This window comes from Ceratotherium simum, chromosome 29 (genome assembly GCF_057802395.1).
Source record: "Ceratotherium simum simum isolate JZ-2026a chromosome 29, ASM5780239v1, whole genome shotgun sequence".
Taxonomy (NCBI): Eukaryota; Metazoa; Chordata; class Mammalia; order Perissodactyla; family Rhinocerotidae; genus Ceratotherium; species Ceratotherium simum.
In genome coordinates, this window is record NC_141928.1 from 12,179,461 (window position 1) to 12,200,347 (window position 20,887).

The window sequence follows — 20,887 nt, forward strand, 5'->3', positions numbered from 1 at the left end:
ATTTATTTAACCATTCTCTTAGCACGTTTAGGTATGTGTATGTATGTTTTGCTATTATACATAATAAAAACTACCATTTAAAATACATTACTAAAAAATTGTCACAACATTTAATGCTGGTGAAAATATAGTAAAAATAATTCATGCTTACATTTTCTGACCTTCATTTTAATATTCTGCTTTCAGTAGTTACGTACTCATTGAAAGACAACTTTCCTGCTCTCTCATATATGAGTTTAAGAATTTATATCAGAGAAACCTATTTTTGCCAGGAGGTTTACTGGTTGAGCCTCCTTTTTCTAAAGATTGGTTTTTAGGGTTTCTTTTGAGAGAAACACACAACTGGTAGTGCTACCGGAGATCTATGACTGGTTTAACAAAACACTTCCCCATGTTGTAAGCTACTGTATTTTGAGGGAGTTTAATAACACCAATTTGAGGCTTTTGTAATGTTACGGACTGAGTCCCTTGGTTTATAATAAAGCAATAAGCGATAAGCTCAAAGATTATTTAAAAAATAAGGAGTGGCTAAGGGGTAGGATTTTTTAATCATGGTAATAGAGTGGCTGATGGCATTTTATGTTTCGACTCTGATCACCCTGTAGTGGATTCCCAGCTCCTCAGGTCACTCAGGATTGGGTTTCTCCATCCTGTTGAAGGGCTCAGTTGAGGAAACCATCTGTTCCATGCCGTGGCTGTCTTATGTGGTTGTGGTGCAGAGGGAATGCACGCCTTACCTCCTTTCAGGGTGGCCCAGCTATTACTTCTCACATTTTCCAAGTTTTGTTCTTGTTGCTTCTATCAGATCATTCCTAATGCCATGATGGTTTCACATACAAATCTAAACCAGGGACCTACTTTAGCGGAAGCTACACCTTGTTCAGTGCCTGGCTTATATTAGGCAATGAATGAATGAAATGAATGCACACGTGTGCATGCATGCAATCTATAAAACAAATGAGCTTATTGGCTGTCCCACTTTGACAATTTGAAAACACCTAATCAAATGTAAAGCATATGTGCTGTCTAATGTGCACTTCACTGATACCATTCCCTGAGAGAGATTTTTTTCGGAAAAGTACGTACTGGTATAGTAAGTCACACAAACCTGCATTCAACCCTGATCTACTTTATCGCTATGTGACTCTGGGCAAGTTACCTACCCTTTCTGCGCTTCAATTTCCTCATTTGTTATCTGGGGATATAACAGTACCCACTTTCGAATTACTATGAGGAGTAAATAAGCAAATGCATGTAAGGCTCCTGGCACTTGTAATTCCAGAATAGGTGGTGGTCACTATTATTATTTTTATCTGTTTGATGCATCAGGAGCAACCCAGCAGTAAAGGTACTTGGAACTAGGTGGATCCTGCAGTTGGATGGATTATACCCTGTTCAGCAGGTTGGCTGTGCCTCTGTGTGATTAATTTTGTACAAAGAAATATGCTTCCCTCAGCCTGGCCCAGGTCTGGTACAAAATGAGATAACAGTGGATAATATTGCCGTCTTCAATATCTAGAATGTCCTACTTCTTTGGAGTAGGAGAATCTGGTTGGCAAGACAGATGCCTATAGCAGAATGAAGCAAGGAGAAGGGTTGCTTGGCTTGCGCAAATTCCTGTTTTACCTTCCCTCAAAACCCTCAGTCTCATTTTCAAAAACATTTTGGGAGAAACTTCTTGGTGAGAGAGTTGCTCCGTTATGAAAGGTAACTTGAGAGCAGTTTCCGGTCCGTCTTTCTTGCTAGCTCTCTTAGTTGTAAGCTCCTGCTTCGTACCCAAAGGAGGCTTTGAACATCAGCTGTCTTGAACAATCTCTAGTCTTATCACTTATTTTAATGTTCCTTGCACAGGTCACTCTTGGATGTGGTGCTCTGGGCAATCTCACCCCAGAATGCTTCCCTTCCTTTATTTAACCTCTGACCTGTGAAAACAAGAGTTAATCAAGAGTTCTAAGGTAGCTAAGAGGAAGGGGAAGTGTTTGGTTACAAATTAAATATGAACAAGTCATAAGTCATAAATCCCCAGTAGTGCTACCAGTTGTGTGTCTCAGGTTGCATATGGAACAGGGTGTTTGGGTTATAAATTCAAGTGCAGGGCTCTCTGATTGCTTGGGGGTAGGTGCTAGTTTAGTTTTCTTTTGGCCAAAACTCTTTGCCTTCTAAAACATTACTTTTATTGGACCAGCTACATTCATATCCTACTTTCTCTCTGTGTGCCTGTCTCTCCTTCCTTTCTTTACCTGCCTGCCTGCTTGTGTTGATTGGTGTGCTGTTCTGTGAATTGAGACAGAACTGCTTCCCTGAAAGAAGTTAAGCATATGGAAAAAGTTGCCAAGGAAAGGCATTGAAGCATAGAGCGTAAATGGGTTTAAGAGACAGCCAGACACTTTTATAGAGAGATTTGCGATTGAATGATATAACGTTCAAGCAGAGATCTGGGGTGGAAATGAACTTAAATGAGTGCTATTCGTGGAAAACTGATGCCCCGTCTAATCTAGCATTTCCTTAATTGTCACCATAAGCATACATTTAAAGCTTTATACTTTAAATTAAAAAAGGCAACACAGTCTGTTTAAGAATCTATGACACAGGCCAGGGTTTTTCTAGATAAGTTCTTAAGAATACACATCTTAGGTAGCAGAGACATCGGGTCTTGACATGAAGCACTGAAAATTTAAGATATTTCTTCTGCCATGTTTGATTAAAACACTAAATCGAGCTATTTATATTTGTGTTTCTGAATATAACATGTACACTAATTCCTAAAGCAATAAAGAGCTGACACATGACTAGTGTCCCTGGAGCTGGCAAAGTAAGAAGACACGCTGAATTGTTGGGAGACAGCCAACGCTGAATTGCTCAGAACGCTTAGAGCTGAGGGGCTTTTGGAGGCAAGCTTTCATTTTATCAGGGAATTACAGTGAGAACCACAAGGTAAGAATTTTAAATCCTAATCTCAGGATTGATCGTTATACTTGATCATGTTGTACAACTAACATTGTGTTGTATGGAGCAAGTAGGTTAGAAATCACACTTGTGTCTGAGCTGTGCTTTTAGTAGCTGTGTTGTCCTAGGTAAGTCACTTCACTTTTCTGAGACTCAGTTTTCTCATCGGTAAAATGGGATGATAATTCATCTCATTGAGTTGTCGTAAAGAATAATATTTCAAAGCACCTAACACTTGATAAATGTTTATCCGCCTTTCACCATTAGCTTCCACTTCTTAGCTCTAAAATGAGAATAGTATTAAATGACTTCTCAGTGAGATAATTAATTTCATTGTTTATTACTGGAAGTAGGACAGGACTTCTCGTGTAGCCATTTCTTCCTTTTGTTGTGTTTTTTTTTTCGGTAGAGACAATGTATTTCTCTTTTAGTCTATGAAAGCTTCCATAAGGTGGGCCTTGGTTAGAACCTCACTAACCCATTACATTATATTACAGTAGTAATTTAAGTCATAAAATAAGATGCTCTGAATGAGGAAGAAAACTTGCAGGTGTGTGAATATAGGAGTAGACAGTATCGTAAACTCTCTTAGGAAAATGATGAAAGGCTTGTGTGCTCGCCCTCTCTGGGCTCAACAGAAAATATCGGAGAATTACACTGAATTGTCAGTGCAGGTGTCATTACTCTAAAGATCTTCTGTTACCAACACTTCACCGGTGATAACAGAAAAGTGCCTCTGTGCTTTCCTCCTGAGCAATCTCCCTCAATCACAGTAATACTGTCATAGAAAAGACGACGACAAATCCGCTCTCTAAAAGCAACAATTATTGAATACCCATCAAGAGAGAAAAGAGCCTTGTTTCCAAAATCAAATCCAAGTGTATGTTTGGGTAGATTTGTGTAAGCACAGATGTTTTATGGGAGCTTTCTGTGTTTTTTCCTAATGCAAATTAATATTTCTACTCATTCAGTACATACAATATATTTTCCTGCATAGATGTAATAGGTATCACAATGGGATGTTAATTATGGACATAAATGAGAGATTCTTGAGTTTAACTGGATACCATAATAAATTTACAATTCGAGATTAGCAGCTGTGAGCAAAGCCGAATGCTCAGATTGAGCGAGACTGGCTCTAATCTCCCAAAGGGGGTTGTTTTTTTTCTCATTTAGGTTTCTCTGACTTTTGACCTTACTAGCAATAAGAGTACGATTTTATCAGGGAAAAACGTTATTCACTCTGTTCCAGGCACAGTGGATGTGCATTCACGTATGTGTCACCCTGACAACAGCCCCATGAGAGTAGATAGTATATCCCCATTTCACACACTGGGGAGGAGAAACATGCTCAGGCCACAGCTAGTGACAAACCCAGGTTGGTCTCCTGACTTTGCAGTCTGTGTAAAGTTGATCAACAAGTGTCATTTCCTGTGGGAAGACTTTCCAAAACTTCTTCACTCCCTTTATCAACCTCTATCATAGCACTGACTCAGTGCTGCTATTATCTGCGAGTGTGTCTGCTTCTCTCATTAGACCGTGAGCTCCCCCAAATGCTGTGACCTGGGTCTCATTCCCCGTGCACCTTGCAGAGTGCCAGGCGTTTACTGGATGGATCTTAATAAATGTGGAGGAGTATGTGGTTTGATGGATGACTGACTGCAACGCTTGAAAAATGAATGGTCTGGAAATGTGTGATGTTTGGACTGTAAACGTCACCTTAATTTTAAATTCCAGAAAATGTTCATTGAAGCTTAATGTGGTTAGCTCAGGAGGATGTAGTGTGCTTTTCTCATCGGGAGGAATGTGTACACCTTGGCTGTAGTTTGAGAATTGTAGACCAGCACACCTGGGTGGTTTTTGTTGTGCTTAGAGGTGGGCATGCTTGCTGGCTGAGCATAATGGGAGAGAAAATACGTCTTATAGAAGGCAGTGTGGTTGGGAGCTAGGGTCTTCCCTACTTCCCACCTCCAGTTAGGAGGGAGAAGAGAAGGCATGAGAAGTGTAGGGGTGGAAGAGAGGAAAGCTCATGTTAGAGCTTTCCCTTCAGTAAGTTTGGAGAGAAGAGTATCTTCTGCAGAGCAGGAAGAATGGGTTAGAGATGGGAGAAGAAGGAAAAGTTTAGAGCAGACTCTGCGGGGAATATGGGGCCTGATGCACTGACACACTAGAGGGTTCTGGAGCGGTTTTAAAGGCTCATCCATGCTTGAAAAATTAGGTTGTCAAACAAAAATAATCAGCTTGGTTTTGTGACATTTTCTCATAATACTTAAACCATGAACAAAAAAGGTAGAAGATGGGGTTTGCTTGTGTTGGAGGGATGGACAAGGGGCAAGAAATCTTAAAGTTTATGGTTACTTCTTGATCTACTTTGCTTATTTGCTCACTCAATTCTAATTATTTGTCACAGACTCCAGCAGTCCGTTGACAGGGATCTTTTTTAGTTCTGGATAATTTTCCTAACCAAAATGCTCCCTCCTAAATTTGGAGCCCTGCCTCCCAACCAGAGGGAGGTTGACTGTTATGCTATAGCTCTAGTGGTAATGGCCTTAGTGGAAACTATAGGGATGAGTTACATCTGTCCTGGGAAGTTCTGACTTGTTGAATGTCTAACATGTGTCAGGCACACATTAGAGATTAAACAGTCAATACACAGTCTTGATCCTTGCTCTCATGGAGTTGACACCAATGGAGAAGATAAAGAATTATGTTTCATAAACTATGGTGAATCTTCGTGTAGAGTAAGCCCAGGAGGGCCTCATATTCTGAGAATAAAATGCATCTATTTAAGCGGAGACTGAAATTTTATAGTAAAAACGGGGGGAAGGTTTATTTGGGATTTGTGTCTAAAAAGAAATGAAACAAAAATTTTGAAAATAAATTTATTTCAACAAAATCTAGCTTTTAGTCTAACAATGCATTAATTCTTAGAAAAAATAATGTCACGTGGTTTTTTAGGGGAAGGGTTATAATTTTTCTGACATAATAATACTTCTTGTTTGACTTTCACAGCATAATCACGAAAGGAGTCATTTTTCCAAAAGTATTTGAGGACTTCATCAATTTCCCCAAGGCCTCTCTTAACCCTTTGATGTTGAGTTCATTTTCTTTTGATGTGACTGTTTTGCCACCATCCTTGTTTTTCTTGATTTTTCTCTTTGCCCCTTGTTACTTGGTCTGATGCTGCTGGGTCTTCATTTGTGGGTCATTTCACCTCAATTCCGAACAGGTGTCCAGCATCTCTAACAAGGGCCTCATGAAATCCTGCATCCTTTGCAAGAGTTTTAGTTTTATTTGCATTTTACTGTAGATGTTTAACTAACTGAGACACTGATAGAGAGGCAGGGATAGATACTAGGTCAAACCGAAAGGGCTGAGTGGGGACTTACTGGTTTAAGTGGTCACGTCATTGGTGCATATTTTCCTCTTATAACAGCTTGTGTTTTCCTATCCGCTCTGGTGACTGCAGGGGTGAGGAATTCCTGCACAGAGTCCTGGAGGAGCCTCCGACCCAGACACCAGGCATCAGAGAGAGCTTCCCAAAGCTGAGATTGGCAAGAGGGTTAGGCAGAGAGTGACAGGAAGAGTATTCCAGGTGCCAGATTGGGTGTCTCTGTCTACATCTTTTCATTTTATTTCTCTTGTATTTTAGAGCCAGAGCATTATATTGATCTTGTTCAAATTATGTGTATACTAGATGATATTATCTAAGATTTTCTTTTTAGGATAGCAGAGTGGACGCTGGTTCTGGTAAGGCTGTAATCCCCTGGGCTATGCTGAGGGGGAGATAATCACTTTCTACCTGGTTGTACCTACTCATCCTCAGAATGTTACACCTTTTTAACTGTCCCTTTGGTTCCCCGCCGATTACAGAATAAAGGGGTGGCCCATCAGTCTGGCTTATGAGAGGCCCTCCAGAGTCTCACCCTTCTGCCCCCCATCTCATCTTTTGCCCTGCTGCCTGATATCCTAGTCTCTGGCTTTTCCAGCTGCACACAGTTCTCAAATCAGGCCTGGTGGTTCATGCCTGCAAGCCATTGCTCATGAGTTTTTTCTGCCTCTGATGCTCTTTATCCCCACCCCTTCCAACCTTGCCCCCATATACTGAGAACAACCTCTTTCAAGACTTAGCTGAAGCTCAACCTTCTCTGTCTGATGAGCATTGACTCCCTTGGTTGTAACCAGCTATTCTCTTCATTGCATGCCCCTCCTTATAGCCATGGTTTTAAAATTTTTATTTTATTTTCTCACCTCACGTCATTATTCTGTATACTCTAGTTGGTCTACTTATGGTATTTTTGATGGAAGAAGAGACCCTTTAGATTCTCTCCTCTCCATTTTATTTTGATTTGAAACAATAACAAACTTACAGAAACGTTGTGAGTACAATACAAATGGCCCATTTGGGAAATGTTGCCAAAATAATACCCAGTAACCCCCAAATACTTTAATGTGTATCTATTAAAAAAAAAGAAACATTCTTTTATGTAACTATATTACAATCTTCAAAATCAGATAATTAGTATTAATTTTGATACAATACCACCATGTAATACTTGGATTCCCCCATTCATGTTTGTGTATGTGTGTGTGTACACATGACCTAGTTACAATCACATGCTGCATTTGGTTGTTTTGTCTCTTTAGTCGTCTTATTCTGGAACAGCTCCTCAGTGTTTCCTAGACGTTTATGAACTTGACATTTAGGCTATTAATTTGTAGAAAGTTCCTCAATTTGGATTTATTTGATGTTTCTTGAGGATTAGGTTCTACTTCTATGTCAGGAATATGATAGAAGTATTCTGTGTTCTTTTCATTGCATTCTGTCAATTGACACACCATTTCAGTTGGTCTCATTACTTGATAAACATCATGTCTCCCAGGCTTCTCCATTATTTTTCTCTTTGTAATTAAAAAGTTGATTATGAATGTCCTCATCCAGCTTTCAATTCATTTATTTGTGTCAACATAGACTCACGATTTCCTATTTTATTTATTATTATTTAATCTCTTTCTATCATTTGTTTTTATGTTCAAATTGTCACAGATTTTGTCATCAGGAGCCCCTCCACACTGGCTTTTGTGTCCTGTTGGTATGTCCTGATCATGTGATGAGCAATGCTTTTTTTCTAGCACAACAAGGTATTTCCCAGCCCCAGCCCTGGAATCGGACATTTCTTCAAGGAGCCCTGGTTCCTTTTAGTGGAGAATGGTACTTAGAAACCAAGGTCTGGGCGCTAAGTGTGCTCATTATTATTGGGGTGTCCCTGCTTCCAGGCCCCCTCAGTGACTAGAGCTGGAGAATATATGTATAATATATGTATAAATATACACACATATGTATGTACATACATTTGTATTTTTGTTTTTTATCTATCTGTCTCTATCATTTCACACAGTTACATCTAATTCCAATTTGACACCATAGAGTTCATTCTTGTTTTCTCTCTATCCATATCTGTAACTCTCTTCTCTGATAGTAATATGCTTGGTTCCCTTTATATATTTACTTGCTTGATCGTTCTTGATCTGTTCTCCTGTATGTAACCAGTCTCCCTGTGCTGTAGCCCCCTTCCTCCATGGCTGCCCTCCTCACCTCATTTGGGCTCTGACGTTTAGGCAGGGCTACCACTGCCACCATCTCCTACCATAGACATCCTTCTCAACTGCGTGAACTCTGCCTGGCCACCCTTCATGGAAGCCCTCCTACCACTTAGGCTCTGACATCCCACACCAGACTGCTTTCCAGATGCTCTTTTTACTCCTCTTAGGTTCCAACACCAGTCTAGTCAACCTCTTTCTCCTGATATAGCTGCTTTCTTTACCCGCTGCCAGGCCTTACCCCTATTTAAATACCTTCCTTACCCCTCTTGAGTTCTGACACTCCAAGCCAGGCTCCCTCCTGTGTGCACACCCTCCTTACTCTTCTAGAGCCCTGACTTTCCTTTACCAGGGAACCCTCCTCAGCCCACTCAGGCTCCAACACCCTGGGCCAGGTTGCCCCTACGGAAAGATATCCTCTTCTCCGTGCTTGAGCTCTGACATTCTGCTCACGGCTACTATTCTTCCAGGTGGCCACCTTCCTCAGCGTGGTCAGCTTCTATCACCATTGCCCCCCATCACACACACACACCTCTACCTTGCTTGGGCTCTTCTAATGGCTTTGAACTTAACTATTAGCAAGAGAAGTAGGAGAGCTTTTCAAAATTTGTAGTGGTTTTCTATGTTAATGCTTATGACGCTGGAGTGGAATCCTGTCTCACACACACACTTATACAAGGTCACTTCTATGTATATGTACATACACACACACACACGCACACAAACACACAACAATGGGAATGATTATCCCGACAGTCCATTCAGTGGAGCGAGATTAGAAAAGGGAGTCAACTGGAGGGTTAGCAGCTCACCAAGCTGATAGATTTAAACTGATAGTTTTCATTCAATATGTTCCCCAAACTCAGGCCAGCTACTTAGTGTCTACATAAATCATGTCTGCTGTATATTGAGGGCAATTTAAGGGCTTTTTAAGGTGATTTTGACTGTGGGCCGTTTGTGGGCCGTTTGACTATATGCCCTGCACATCTTACAAGGCCCTATGAAGGCCATGTCACTAAGGCCGTGTGTGTAGGAATACTTGGGTGCTGCGTGAGCGCTTTGCAGGTTTAAGACTTCGTATTGCCTTACACAAAACAAAAACCTCTCCATTTGACTGTCAGGACAGGGGGTGAGGGCAGAGTCTGAGACAAGTTACCTGAGCCACAATTTGGTGAGAGAAGCTTGGATCAAGGCCAGTGCCTGGGAAACAGGCTTCTCCCATTTTGGCTCTTCCTCATCAAGGCTGTGGTGACTGGGTCATGATAATGCTCCATTTATAGAGTGATCCAAAAGTCTAAGCTAAATAAAGGACTTGGGAAAGAATTCCAGCTCCCCCACCCAAACTATGACTCTTTGTTGTGTAGGTCTCTCTTTCCCACGAGGGCCATGACCTTCTTGAGTTCAGGGACCCTTTGTTATTTGTCTTTTGGGCCCCAGCCTTGAACTGAGCCCGCCACACAGTGATGCTCTGCGTTGAGGAGTCGAGCAGTTGTGTAAAGGTAGCAAGTGGAGCAGGCCCAGCAATGTTTGGAGCTGCTTTAGGTGTCCAGGGAGGAACAGGGCAATGGAGCGTTTGTTTCCTGTCTGTAGATGGGGAAGCACTGTTTACTCCATGATGACAGACGAGCACAAAATGGAGTGGAGGGTCTCCGTATCCTCACCTGCAGCCTCGCAGGCAGCGCTGAGCTGTTGTGCCAGCACTAATGAAGCAGTACAGGAAGTGCTACTGGATAAAGTTCAGCTGTGAACCCTGGCCTCCCAACAGGGGAAAAGAGGGATCCTTTGAAGAAGAAGACAGCTGGGTTTTGGTTTCAAGACCTTAACACTGCCATCACTAGATATTCATCTGTCAGTGCACAGGGGACAACATGTGGGGAACAGTTGTGTCCGGTCAGGCCAAAGGGAGAAAGCAATGACTGATTTCCAGGGTATCTGCAAAACCTCCCCGGGCTGAGGGTTCTGCTTAGCATAGCCAAAAAGAATCGATTTGGTGGGATTGAAGCTGAGTGTGAGAACCTGGGTGCTGTCTGCCGTGGGCCAGGGGGTCCTATCATGTCATCTTCCTTCATCCTCACCGCAGGGGAGGACGCGGAGGCTTGAGGTTCCTGGCCCAAGCTATGGTGACAGTTGACCCTGGTGGTCAGAACTGCTTCTGTGTACATACCACAGTCCTAAGTTGTCAGAATCCAGCCTGCCCCACGTCACTTCATCGAGAATTCCTAAAACGACTGCAGCTTTTCTCTCGTCTACTTGAGGCCACGGTTTCCTTACAAGAAAATGTTTTCTCTTCTTGCTTTTTTCCCCCCATTCCTGGCTTTCAGTTGCTGGATTTAACTAGTGGTATTTTTTCTTTCAGGAAAAAAAATGTTTGTAATCCTTGGTTGAATTTGTTTACTAAGAGTCCTCTAATCTGGGCAAGAGTTTTCTTCTGAGGGGATTTATTTTTCCAACTATAATGGCTTTTAACTCCGCCGAGGTTTTGTTTAACAGAATAGGAAGGGAGAAACTTATCTCCTCCCTAATCCCTCTTGAATGTTTACATGGCTCTGCCAGAGTAAATGCTGTGTAAAGTGGCAGCAGTCATTTGCTTGGTAATAGTCCATATGCAGCTGCCAGAGCTGATTGAAACATATTAACGTAAGTGATAATGCTGTCATAGAAGTGAAAAGTTAAGTTACTTATCAGTATATTTTGATAAGCTACTTAAACTTTACAGTAGCATGTGCTGGTTTCAGACAGACGTAATGATAGAGAGCTGTGCACTTTATCTGTCCTCTCTCTTGCCTCTCACTTCATTTATTACCCTCGGCGGTACAGCTGGTAATCTGTACGGGGTACTGATTTCCTTCTGCCTGGCAGGAGGGAGTCGTACAGCGTCAGTGCTCCACTCCGTGTCCAGCTCTATCAGCCGCGGACACTATTAGTTCAGCAGGGCAGACGTGAGCAGGACGGCAGACACTTGGTACGACACCCTTCTCACAGGAATATTTGATGTCGCCTTGGTAAAGTGTCTTATGGAGAACAAAGACATTTAAATTAAGTGACAGAATTTCTTGGGAATAGGGATATAGTCTGCCAACACTAATGTGCTTTTGCTGTTAGTCTTTGTTTTTTTGTTCTTTTTGAGAGGAAGATCAGCCCTGAGCTAACATCCATGTCAATCCTCCTCTTTTTGCTGAGGAAGACCGGCCCTGAGCTAACATCTACTGCCAGTCCTCCTCCTTTTTCTCCCCAAAGCCCCAGTAGATAGTTGTACGTCATAGTTGCACATCCTTCTAGTTGCTGTATGTGGGACGCGGCCTCAGCATGGCCAGACAAGTGGTGAGTCGGTGCGCGCCTGGGATCCGAACCTGGGCCGCCAGCAGCAGAGCACGTGCACTTAACCGCCACACCGTGGGGCCGGCCCCCACTGTTAGTCTTTGTTTAGTTCTGTTTGTTCAGTCAATACTTAGCACTGAGGATATGCCAGGCTCCATGCTTGGCCCTGGGAATACAAAGTGAAGATGTGGTCCTTCTCTCTGTTTGCACAGTCTGGTGGGAAGACTGACATGCTATTGAGTACCACGTGGTTTGTGGAATGTTATAACAGGAGTATGCCGTGACCAGGGCAGCACATAGAGGAGGGAATTAGGGCATGAGGGGTGGGGACAGGGAAAGGGTGGGGGACTGTTAGGAGGATGAGTAGAAATCAGCTAGACTAGACCATGAAGGTCAGAGGGAGAAAAGGGCCAAGGGTATGCAGGCTCAGGCGGGCTTGAGGATGCCTGGACATTCTCAGAGTGAGGCTGCAATAAGAGGAGTATGTATGTGGGGAAGTAGAGAGAGGACAGCCAGAGAGACAGTCATGGACCTGACAGTGAAGAGCCCCAAACACCATCCTAAGAAGTCCTCTAGTGAGGGGGTACCATTGCAGGAATTGAATCCAACGTGCCACTTAGATTTGCATTTTAGAAAGATCATTCTAAGAGCCACACAGAGGGTAGTGTAAGGTCAGGACCAGGCTGTTGCAGGAGTTAAGGGGCGTGATGGTCAGGACCCAGTGGAGGGCAGTGGAGACGGAGAATAAGAGCTCATCCTGTAATAAGTGTAGAGAGGGTGCGTTGTAGGAAGAATGTTTGATGTAACAATATGAATGGTTTCGGCTCACGGGGCCTTTGAGACACCTTGCAGATGGCAGCAGTGGAAGGGATGTACGTGTGTGTGGCTGTGTCCCCAGTCAGGAGAAACGTGAATAGAAGCTTTCCTGGAAAGGGTAGGTGTGGTGGGAGAAGCCTGGGGGGCTATTCAGAGATGGTTCCTGATTGCAGAGTCTGCTTTGAATTTCTTCTCTGTGAACCTCTTCTAGCTCTGAGGCATGGGAATAATTTATAATGGACATTCAATCCTCTGCCTTACCCAGGCAATTTTTTAAAATCCCATAAATAATTAGCATTTTACCAGTCTGTGTTTCCAGCACAGCCTGTGACAAGGAGACTCTTCAGGATGTAGAGAATAACTGAAATGTATCAGTCTTGAATTAGCTCCTGGTTAAAGTTTTCGACCTGCATATTAATGTTTCGTATGTTTCCTCTTCTTCCCCCAGCTATCTCCCCTGGTTCGAAGTATTTTATAAGCTACTTAACATCTTGGCAGATTACACGACAAAAGGACAGGTATTTGCCTTTTATTTTATTCTTTTTAACAAGTCAACTTTAACTTTTATGATTATAAAGTAATATATGCCTTATATTTCAGCAAAACGTTTACCAAAAAAGTTATTCATGCCCATTATAGAAAGTTTGGGAAATTCAGAAAGGAATTTTCTGAGAAAAAGGAAAGAGGAAGGAAAGGAAAATCACTCCTAATAAGTCCCCCTACCTTCCTTCCTAAAATAAGCATTGCTAGCATTTGGAGATATTTTCTTCCTTTACTTTCTGAGTTGAATAAAAAATAAATAGACCCTTAGCATTCACAGAGTTAATATTCGCAATATCTAATATTCCCAAGCAGCCCTGAAAGTTCATGATGTATTAAATTATGATTTTGCTGAGGCACAAATTTGAATTGCTCATGTCGTGCTGCAAAGCTGGGATTTGTGAGTAAAACACTTAACTGGCAAGTGACCTGCCCAGCTGTCCCAAGTCCCATTTCAATAAGGCTTTGTTATGCTTTCACAGTAATTTTTTTAAGGATTTGAAAATTACTTAACAAGTTCAGCCATACATTCCTGTATTTTGGAAGGAAGGGTGTGCTCAAGTATCTTCCATGGGTGTCAGGGGTCGACTGGAGCTGTATATAGACTTTTGTAGCCCGCGTATTTCACAATAGCAGAAGCATTTCCTGTGTGCTAGTAAAAATGTTGTAAATAGTTTTCATGGCGGCACAGCATTATATCATGTACCTTGATTTACTGAAACATTTCTCTATTGCTGGGAATTTTTATTATTTGGGATGTTTTTCACTATTATAAATACAGCCATTAGCATCTTTGAGCATAAAGCATTTTCTTCATTTTGGATTGTTTCCTTAAGAAGAGCATTTCAGATGGGCCATTTTAAGGTCAAACATTTGCCAAATTGCTTTCCAAAAGAATTGTACTGTTTTCTTAAAAGATACCCTTTACTAGCAATGTATGAGAGTGTCTTGGTCACCACACTCTCACCAGTATCATTTGTTGAATTCATTGTTTATTTGACAAGTGAACGTCTCATTGTTTTAATTGCATTTCTTTGATTATTGGTGAGTTGAATATTTGTCCATATATCTAACTTCTAATATTTTCTCTTTTTGTAAATGGCCTAAGATTTTTAATTCAGGTGATACATTATTATTAAATGTTAGAGAAATTTTCCCTTGATAGTTTCTATAGAACGTTAGTACTGAGAAATGCTCCATAAAAAGGGTACCATAGTTCAGTAATATTGGGGTCAGGGAGAGGGAAAGCTGTGTTTCGTTTTTGTCTCATAAAGAGTCATGTAATGTAGGCTCTGAGGAGTCCTGCAGTGGACAAATCTGTGTTACTCAGGGCTTCCCATCTCATTTGGCCCCCAAACCTTTTTTTATTCCATAACAAATATCAGCATTCTGAGATACCAGTGTTTCCTGGAACACACTTTGGAAAATTCTGTTTTGGAGAAAAAGTGGAATTGTGTGTATGATGGATAAATCTTTCCTTCAAGTTAGATTTACTCACCAGCCAATATATTCCAGAGGCCACAGTAAATGGAAGGAATAACTAATAGAAATGGCTCCCTACATCGCTACGTTCGCTCTGAAAGGATGCTTAGGTATCAGGGAATTCTGTCATAAAAGAAGTGATTTACGCTTTGATGAATGAGTTAGAAGGCCACCTTTGGGCTGTTCATCGATTTCTGATTCACCGTTGACGTTAGTCAAACACTCAGGTTTTCACTCAAGTTTGAAAGATGTCTTTAGTAAATAAAATTCTATAACATGTAGGCTCTTAACAGTCTAAGAATTGGAGATTGACTCACATATTTTTTCTTCCATATTTATGCTCCAGTCGTTTAAAAAAAAAAAAAAACTTAGTTGACTTTTAAAAGCATGTCTTGTGATAGAGGAAAGGTTGGATAGGTACAACCTATGAGAAGGGGAAACAGGATTATTACCCTGTAAAATTGGTGCACCAATCCTCTGGACCATTACCCCAGTAAGGACCCTGCCTCTAAGAGTGTTGGAGACTGAGATCACTGATGTGTTTTAGTAGAGTCTATTTCCCTGTACCCGGGACTCTTTTTATTAAATTTCTTCTGGTTAAAGGAATTATGACACAGATTATAGGGAGTCCGCCTACAACTGGCTTAATTGTTTTCAAGGTGTGGGTCATCAGATTAGAACAGCAGGAAAGAGCTTTTATTAAAAAAACAGAATCCTTTCTTCAAGTCCAAAAGCCATTGGGAAGGTTGGGCATGGTAGGCTTCAGTTAGAGGGGTGGGAAGTGACCATGACAGCTCAGCATGGAGTGTCAGAACCTAAGCTACATGATGAGGGTGTTTGTTTGAGTCTTTGAGCCAGCATGGCTATCAGACTCTGAGTAGAGCAATGAGGGCGTCATTCCTGTGGAAGGGATAGCAGGGGGTAAGAAGGGCATCTGAGCCAGAGAGCAGCCTGGCTGAAGGTGTCAGAGCCTGAGGGATGAGGTGGTTGTTTATGTGGATAGTAGTGGCAGTGGCTCAGTACTGGATGTCAGAACTCTAGTGGGATCCAGGGGGATACACAATGGGAAAGGGTGCAGCAGCAGTAGCCCAGCGCTGGTGTAGTGGAGCCTGGGGTGGGGAGGGCTTTTTTTTTTTTTTTTTTTTTTTTTTTTTGCCCTGAGCTAATATCCATGCTAATCCCCCTGTTTTTGCTGAGGAAGGCTGGCCCTGGGCTAACATCTGTGCCTATCTTCCTCCACTTTATATGGGACCCCGCCACAGCATGGCCTGACAAGGAATGTGTCAGTGCGTGCCTGGGATCTGAACCCAGGTCGCCAGCAGCATAGCGCACGCACTTAACCACTACGCCACGGGGCCAGCCCCTGGGGAGGGCATTTTTTGTTGATGGGAGTGGACAGTGGTGGCCCAGCACTGGATGTCAATATTCGAGCAGGGCAAGGAGAGGGCATCTAGGTGGGTAGGGAGGTAGAGGCAGTGATATAAGATTGGTTATGTACAAATAAATAAATATATTAAGAAAATATGGGCAAGATTTTTCGCTTTTGTAGAATTAGCTACAAATATGTAAAGGAAGGAAACTAGAATGAATCCTGTGTTGGAATGGAATTAGAGCCATTGGTATGAACCATGGCTTTCAGTATATGTGATGTAGAAATAAATAGAGATGAAGAGTGTATTCTGGGTCTCTATGTCTAATATATCCCCTGGCTCTATCCACTGCAAGAGTCTGGGGTCAGCAATACCCAAGTAGCAGTGAGCACACTTAGTGCCCAAATCTTGGTTTCTAAATACCATTTTCCACTAAAAGGAGCCAGGACTCCCTGAAGAAATGTCTAATTCCAGGGCTGGGGCAGGGGAAGTATAGGATCAGCCTGGAAAATCTTTTTGAGCCAAAAAAGTAAGGAAGTGCTGAAAACATGAGGCAGGTATGTCAGAAAGACACAAAGGTGAGCTTGAAGGGGCAAAGTGTTCCCACTGCTCATATCTGGGACAATTTGAACATCAAAACAAATGATGATAGCAAAGGATTATAACCCATTGAATAAAACAGGAAACTGTGTGTCCATACTAACGTAAATAAGTAAAAAGATAAATTAAAAGTTTGATGAGGAATGGGATATATATATCAAGTATTGCTCCACAAAATGCTTACAAAACACAATGGAGACATCGGATGAATTAATCAAATGATCAAAGTGAACATCATCAGTAATGGGACAAATTGAAATCTAAGTTGATAGAAAATATCAGACAATTGAGAATTACTCTACAAAATGACTGGTCTCACTGTCAATTTCATACAAATCTAGGAAAGACTCAGAAACTGTTCCAGGCTGAAGAAAACTAGAGAGTCATAACAATTAAAGGCAACATGTGAGTCCCGAACTGGTTTATTTTGCTATCAAGGACGTTATTGGCACAATTGACAAAACTTGATGGGATGTGAGGATTAGATGGTAGTATTGTATCAATGTTAATTTCCTGATTTTGATGATTAATTGTGGTTGTGCAGGAGAATATCCTTTGTATTTATGGATGATAGGGCATAATGTTGGCAACTCACTCTCAAATAGTTCAGGAAATAAAAAGTTTTTGCACTGTCCTACAATTATTCTGTAAATTTGAAATTGTTTCAGAGCAAAATTAAACGTATGCGCGTGCATACATTCATTTCTCCCCTCTGGGAGAAACTTCAGTAATTTATCAGAGTTCAGATTGAAACAGCCTTTTAATGTCGGCTCATCCTCTTTTTCATCTCCTTCAATTCACTCCCAAAGACAACTGTGGAGCAGCGGAGAGGACTCTGTGCCTGAGCACAGAAAACCTGCATTTAGTTCCTGGCTGTGCAACTTACTAACCAGCTGATTTGAGCCAAGTTGCTTCACCCTTCAGAGCCTCAGTTTTCAATCTGTAAAGTGGGGTAGTTATGAAGAGCAAACAGATAACAAATGGATACAAATGTAAGCTTATTACTATTATGTTAGCACGGAGAATTCCAGAGGATGGGAGAAATGGCTTTTGAATAATTCTGTAAACAGTGTTCTTTTGAGCATTTTAAAGGTGAATCTGTTTTCAATTGAATAATTTGTACTGCTCTGTATTTCGTTCTGTGGCTCAATTTCACTAATTAAAATGCACAGCCACCATCCTATATTGCATGCTGTTGTATGTAGTTCATTTTTAACTTTCCATAATTGGAGGCTGCCATGTGTATCCAGTGAACACTCAATAAAATTAATTGAGGGTAATGATGATGAAGACAAGATCTATAGTGTCATCATTATTTCTCCCAACCACCCCCACCCTGTAAGCTAGGATTGTTTGCATTTAAAAGTTGTTGCTATGGAGTTGAGAGAATAGATTTGCAGAAAGCTTATGGTATATGATCCATAAAAGGCGGTCATGGTAGGTGTCTCACTGAGTAGAAAATATCAAACTTGGTGTGGGAGGATCTATTTGGCTCTTATATTGAGCCATAAGCAGTGTCTTTTGTCCAACACTACTTGAATATCAAAACTGTTTCTGTACTGGGGCCAGCACCTCCCCAAATGTGCGCAGACCTCCCTGCAGGTCTCTGACTAAGGGCTCAGCCTTGCTTTTGTTACTTAGGCCTTTTATTTCTTTCAGGAGAGTCAGTGGAATGAGCTTCTTGAAACTCTGCATAAACTTCCCATCCCTGACCCAGGAGTGTCTGTTCATCTCAGCGTGGTAAGTTGGGGCAGAACATTAGCAATCACTGAGAAACCATTTCATTGATAACAGTAAGAAGGGGTTAGTCTAATAGGATCATCTCTTGTCGTCTGCACCTTCCCCACCTCTACCCCTGAATACTCTCAAATCTCTGGGCTCAAGACAGGCCAGGGAGTTGAATTTCTTCCTTTCTTTGGTATTCCATGAGGAATGGGTCTCAAATGTCCTCAGGCGCCTCTCTTCCTGGCTGTCATCCCATCACTAGCATCTCCTGGATGGCAGGTGCTGGGTTTGGAATGAGATGGCCAGCCTCTGCCTACCTCCTCAGCCTCTGTCCTCGGGCTCCCTATCTGATAGTTTGTCCCCCAGCACTGCTGTGCAAGCCCCTTTGCTGAAGCCCATCCTGCAGCCTCCTGAGCCTTCAACACTGCCTCCCCTCTATTTACCAGGGTAACCCATACTCATCCTTTACAACTCAATTCAGATTTTATTTCCAGAGAAATCTTCCCATTGACACGCACCAAGGCTTAGCTAAGGTTTTCTACTTTGCCCCAAGCACCTTGTACACTTGTACACATCTTAGTTATACCACATTGGAACAATCTGTTTTCCTGTCTCGCCTACTGGGCTGTACACCCCTAGAGGACAGGGATGGAGAATGCCTAGCATGGTTCCTGGCCTACAGTAATAATTGTTTCTTTGAACTCTTTTAAATACAAACTATGTGTTCTGTAGTGTGTTAGGGTAGAAAATCCTCTGAATTGCAAATTGTGAGATTTCAATCCTGGTTGTAGTTTTTCCAGTGACCTGAGTGATGATAATCAAAACCTTTAACCTCACCGGCCTCAATTTCCTCATCTATCAGATACGGTATCAGAAGAGATGTAGGGGATCTTTTCCATATTTCAATTACTGGAATTTTCTAATTCCCTGGATCAAACCCCTGTTGCCACCTTCATCAGAATTCTCCGATGGACACCATTTGGCCAGCTATTGATTATCTAGGGGCTATTTTCCCAATTTTGTGGGGTCTGAATGTTTAAAGAGTTTTGTCTTCAGCTTCACTAGAACCAGGTTCAGTGTTGATATTCAGTGGTTATCTTGGTATTTACCCTCTTAAAGAAAATGAATATTTCTTATAAGTTTTTTGTGGTGATCAAATTAGAAGCAATTTTACTACCAATAACTAATAATAGATCTACTATTTATTAAGTTCCTAATTTATGCCAAGTATGTGTCTCTAATGTTCAAAGCAACTCTACAAGATAGATATTAGCATTCTCATTTCATAGATGATGTTTAGAGAGGAAAAGTTACTTGCCTATCCAAGGTTATGTGGTTAGTAAGTGAGAAGATTGGGGTTTTCAAACCGAGGGCTGACTTCAAAGACGATGTTCTTTCCACTAGGCTATGAGTGTTGAAACAAAGGGAAGAAAGAAGGAACTTGTAGGGGCCGGCCCCATGGCCGAGTGGTTCAAGTTCTGCATGCTCCGCTTTGGCTGCCCACTTTTGCTGGTTCGGATCTCAGGTGCGGACCTACACCGCTCACCAGCCATGCTGTGGTGGCGACCCACATACAAAATAGAGGAAGATTGGCATGGATGTTAGCTCAGGGCTAATCTTCCTCAAGCAAAAGAAAAAAAAAAAGAAAAGAGGGAGATTGGCAACAGATGTTAGCGTAGGGCAAATCTTCCTCACCAAAAAAAAGAAGGAACTTGTGAGGTTTTTGCTCATTTTAAGAGAGCACTGGAAAGAAAGGACCCTTGTTACAGAAATTTGCTTAAGGAAGATTGTCTAGAAAAGATGAAAAAATGAGCTTTAAACCTGCCCCAGTCATTGCCATATAGCTAAGCAACATTGCCTTTGTCTCTGTCCCTTTTCCTGAGCAGCTTGATCTCTCTGCTTTAGTCTGTAATGACATCCGACAGGTAGCTGTGGAGTAGCCTGGCTGGGTCACCAGCTGCTGGGGAGGAAGGGCCACTCCTTCCCCTGAGTGCCTGCCAGGCCTCGAGGGCAAGCAATCACAGGGGCAGGAGGACCTGTTGAGGGGTGCAGCTGTTTCATGCCAGTGGTTTCTAGGAATGTTTCTGACCTCCTCTGGTCTCAGCATTTCATGGGCGATGGAGCAAGACAGAATCTCAAAGGACAGCCTGGGGACTACTTGGTTTTAGAATTACATTGGCTTACTATTTACAATCCATTGCATCTGTAAAGGCAGATATATTTTCCTTTCCTGTTTACAAGGAATTTCTCTCTCCATGTTGTATTTCTGATGCAAATTTCTGATGCAACTAGCTCTGAAGAGCTAGTCTCATCTGGATTATAAAGCCTGAAATGTTGATAAAATGGCAATCCTGGACTTTTGTCTTTAGTCACAAGGGAATATTTCTGTGTGCCTGATATAGATGATTGAGAAAAAATAGAAATGTAAACTAGCAGTTCAGAGCAATAATAATTTTCTATTGAAATTTCGTTTATAGAATGCTAGGCAC

The 20,887-nt window shown here is 41.9% G+C and overlaps 1 protein-coding gene across 8 annotated transcripts in view; it reads left to right on the forward strand.

Moving 5' to 3' along the window:
• Positions 1-20,887, forward strand: part of DENND1A (DENN domain containing 1A) — a 504,435-nt gene that overhangs the window by 207,091 nt on the left and 276,457 nt on the right. For 7 of the 8 annotated variants that reach the window (XM_004423432.3, XM_087419123.1, XM_087419121.1 and 4 more), the window contains 2 exons: positions 13,130-13,199; positions 18,333-18,413. In XM_004423432.3, the coding sequence (XP_004423489.1) occupies positions 13,130-13,199; positions 18,333-18,413 (151 nt within the window). The remainder of the gene's footprint in view (positions 1-13,129; positions 13,200-18,332; positions 18,414-20,887) is intronic. The other variant, XM_087419125.1, reaches the window with a different exon arrangement.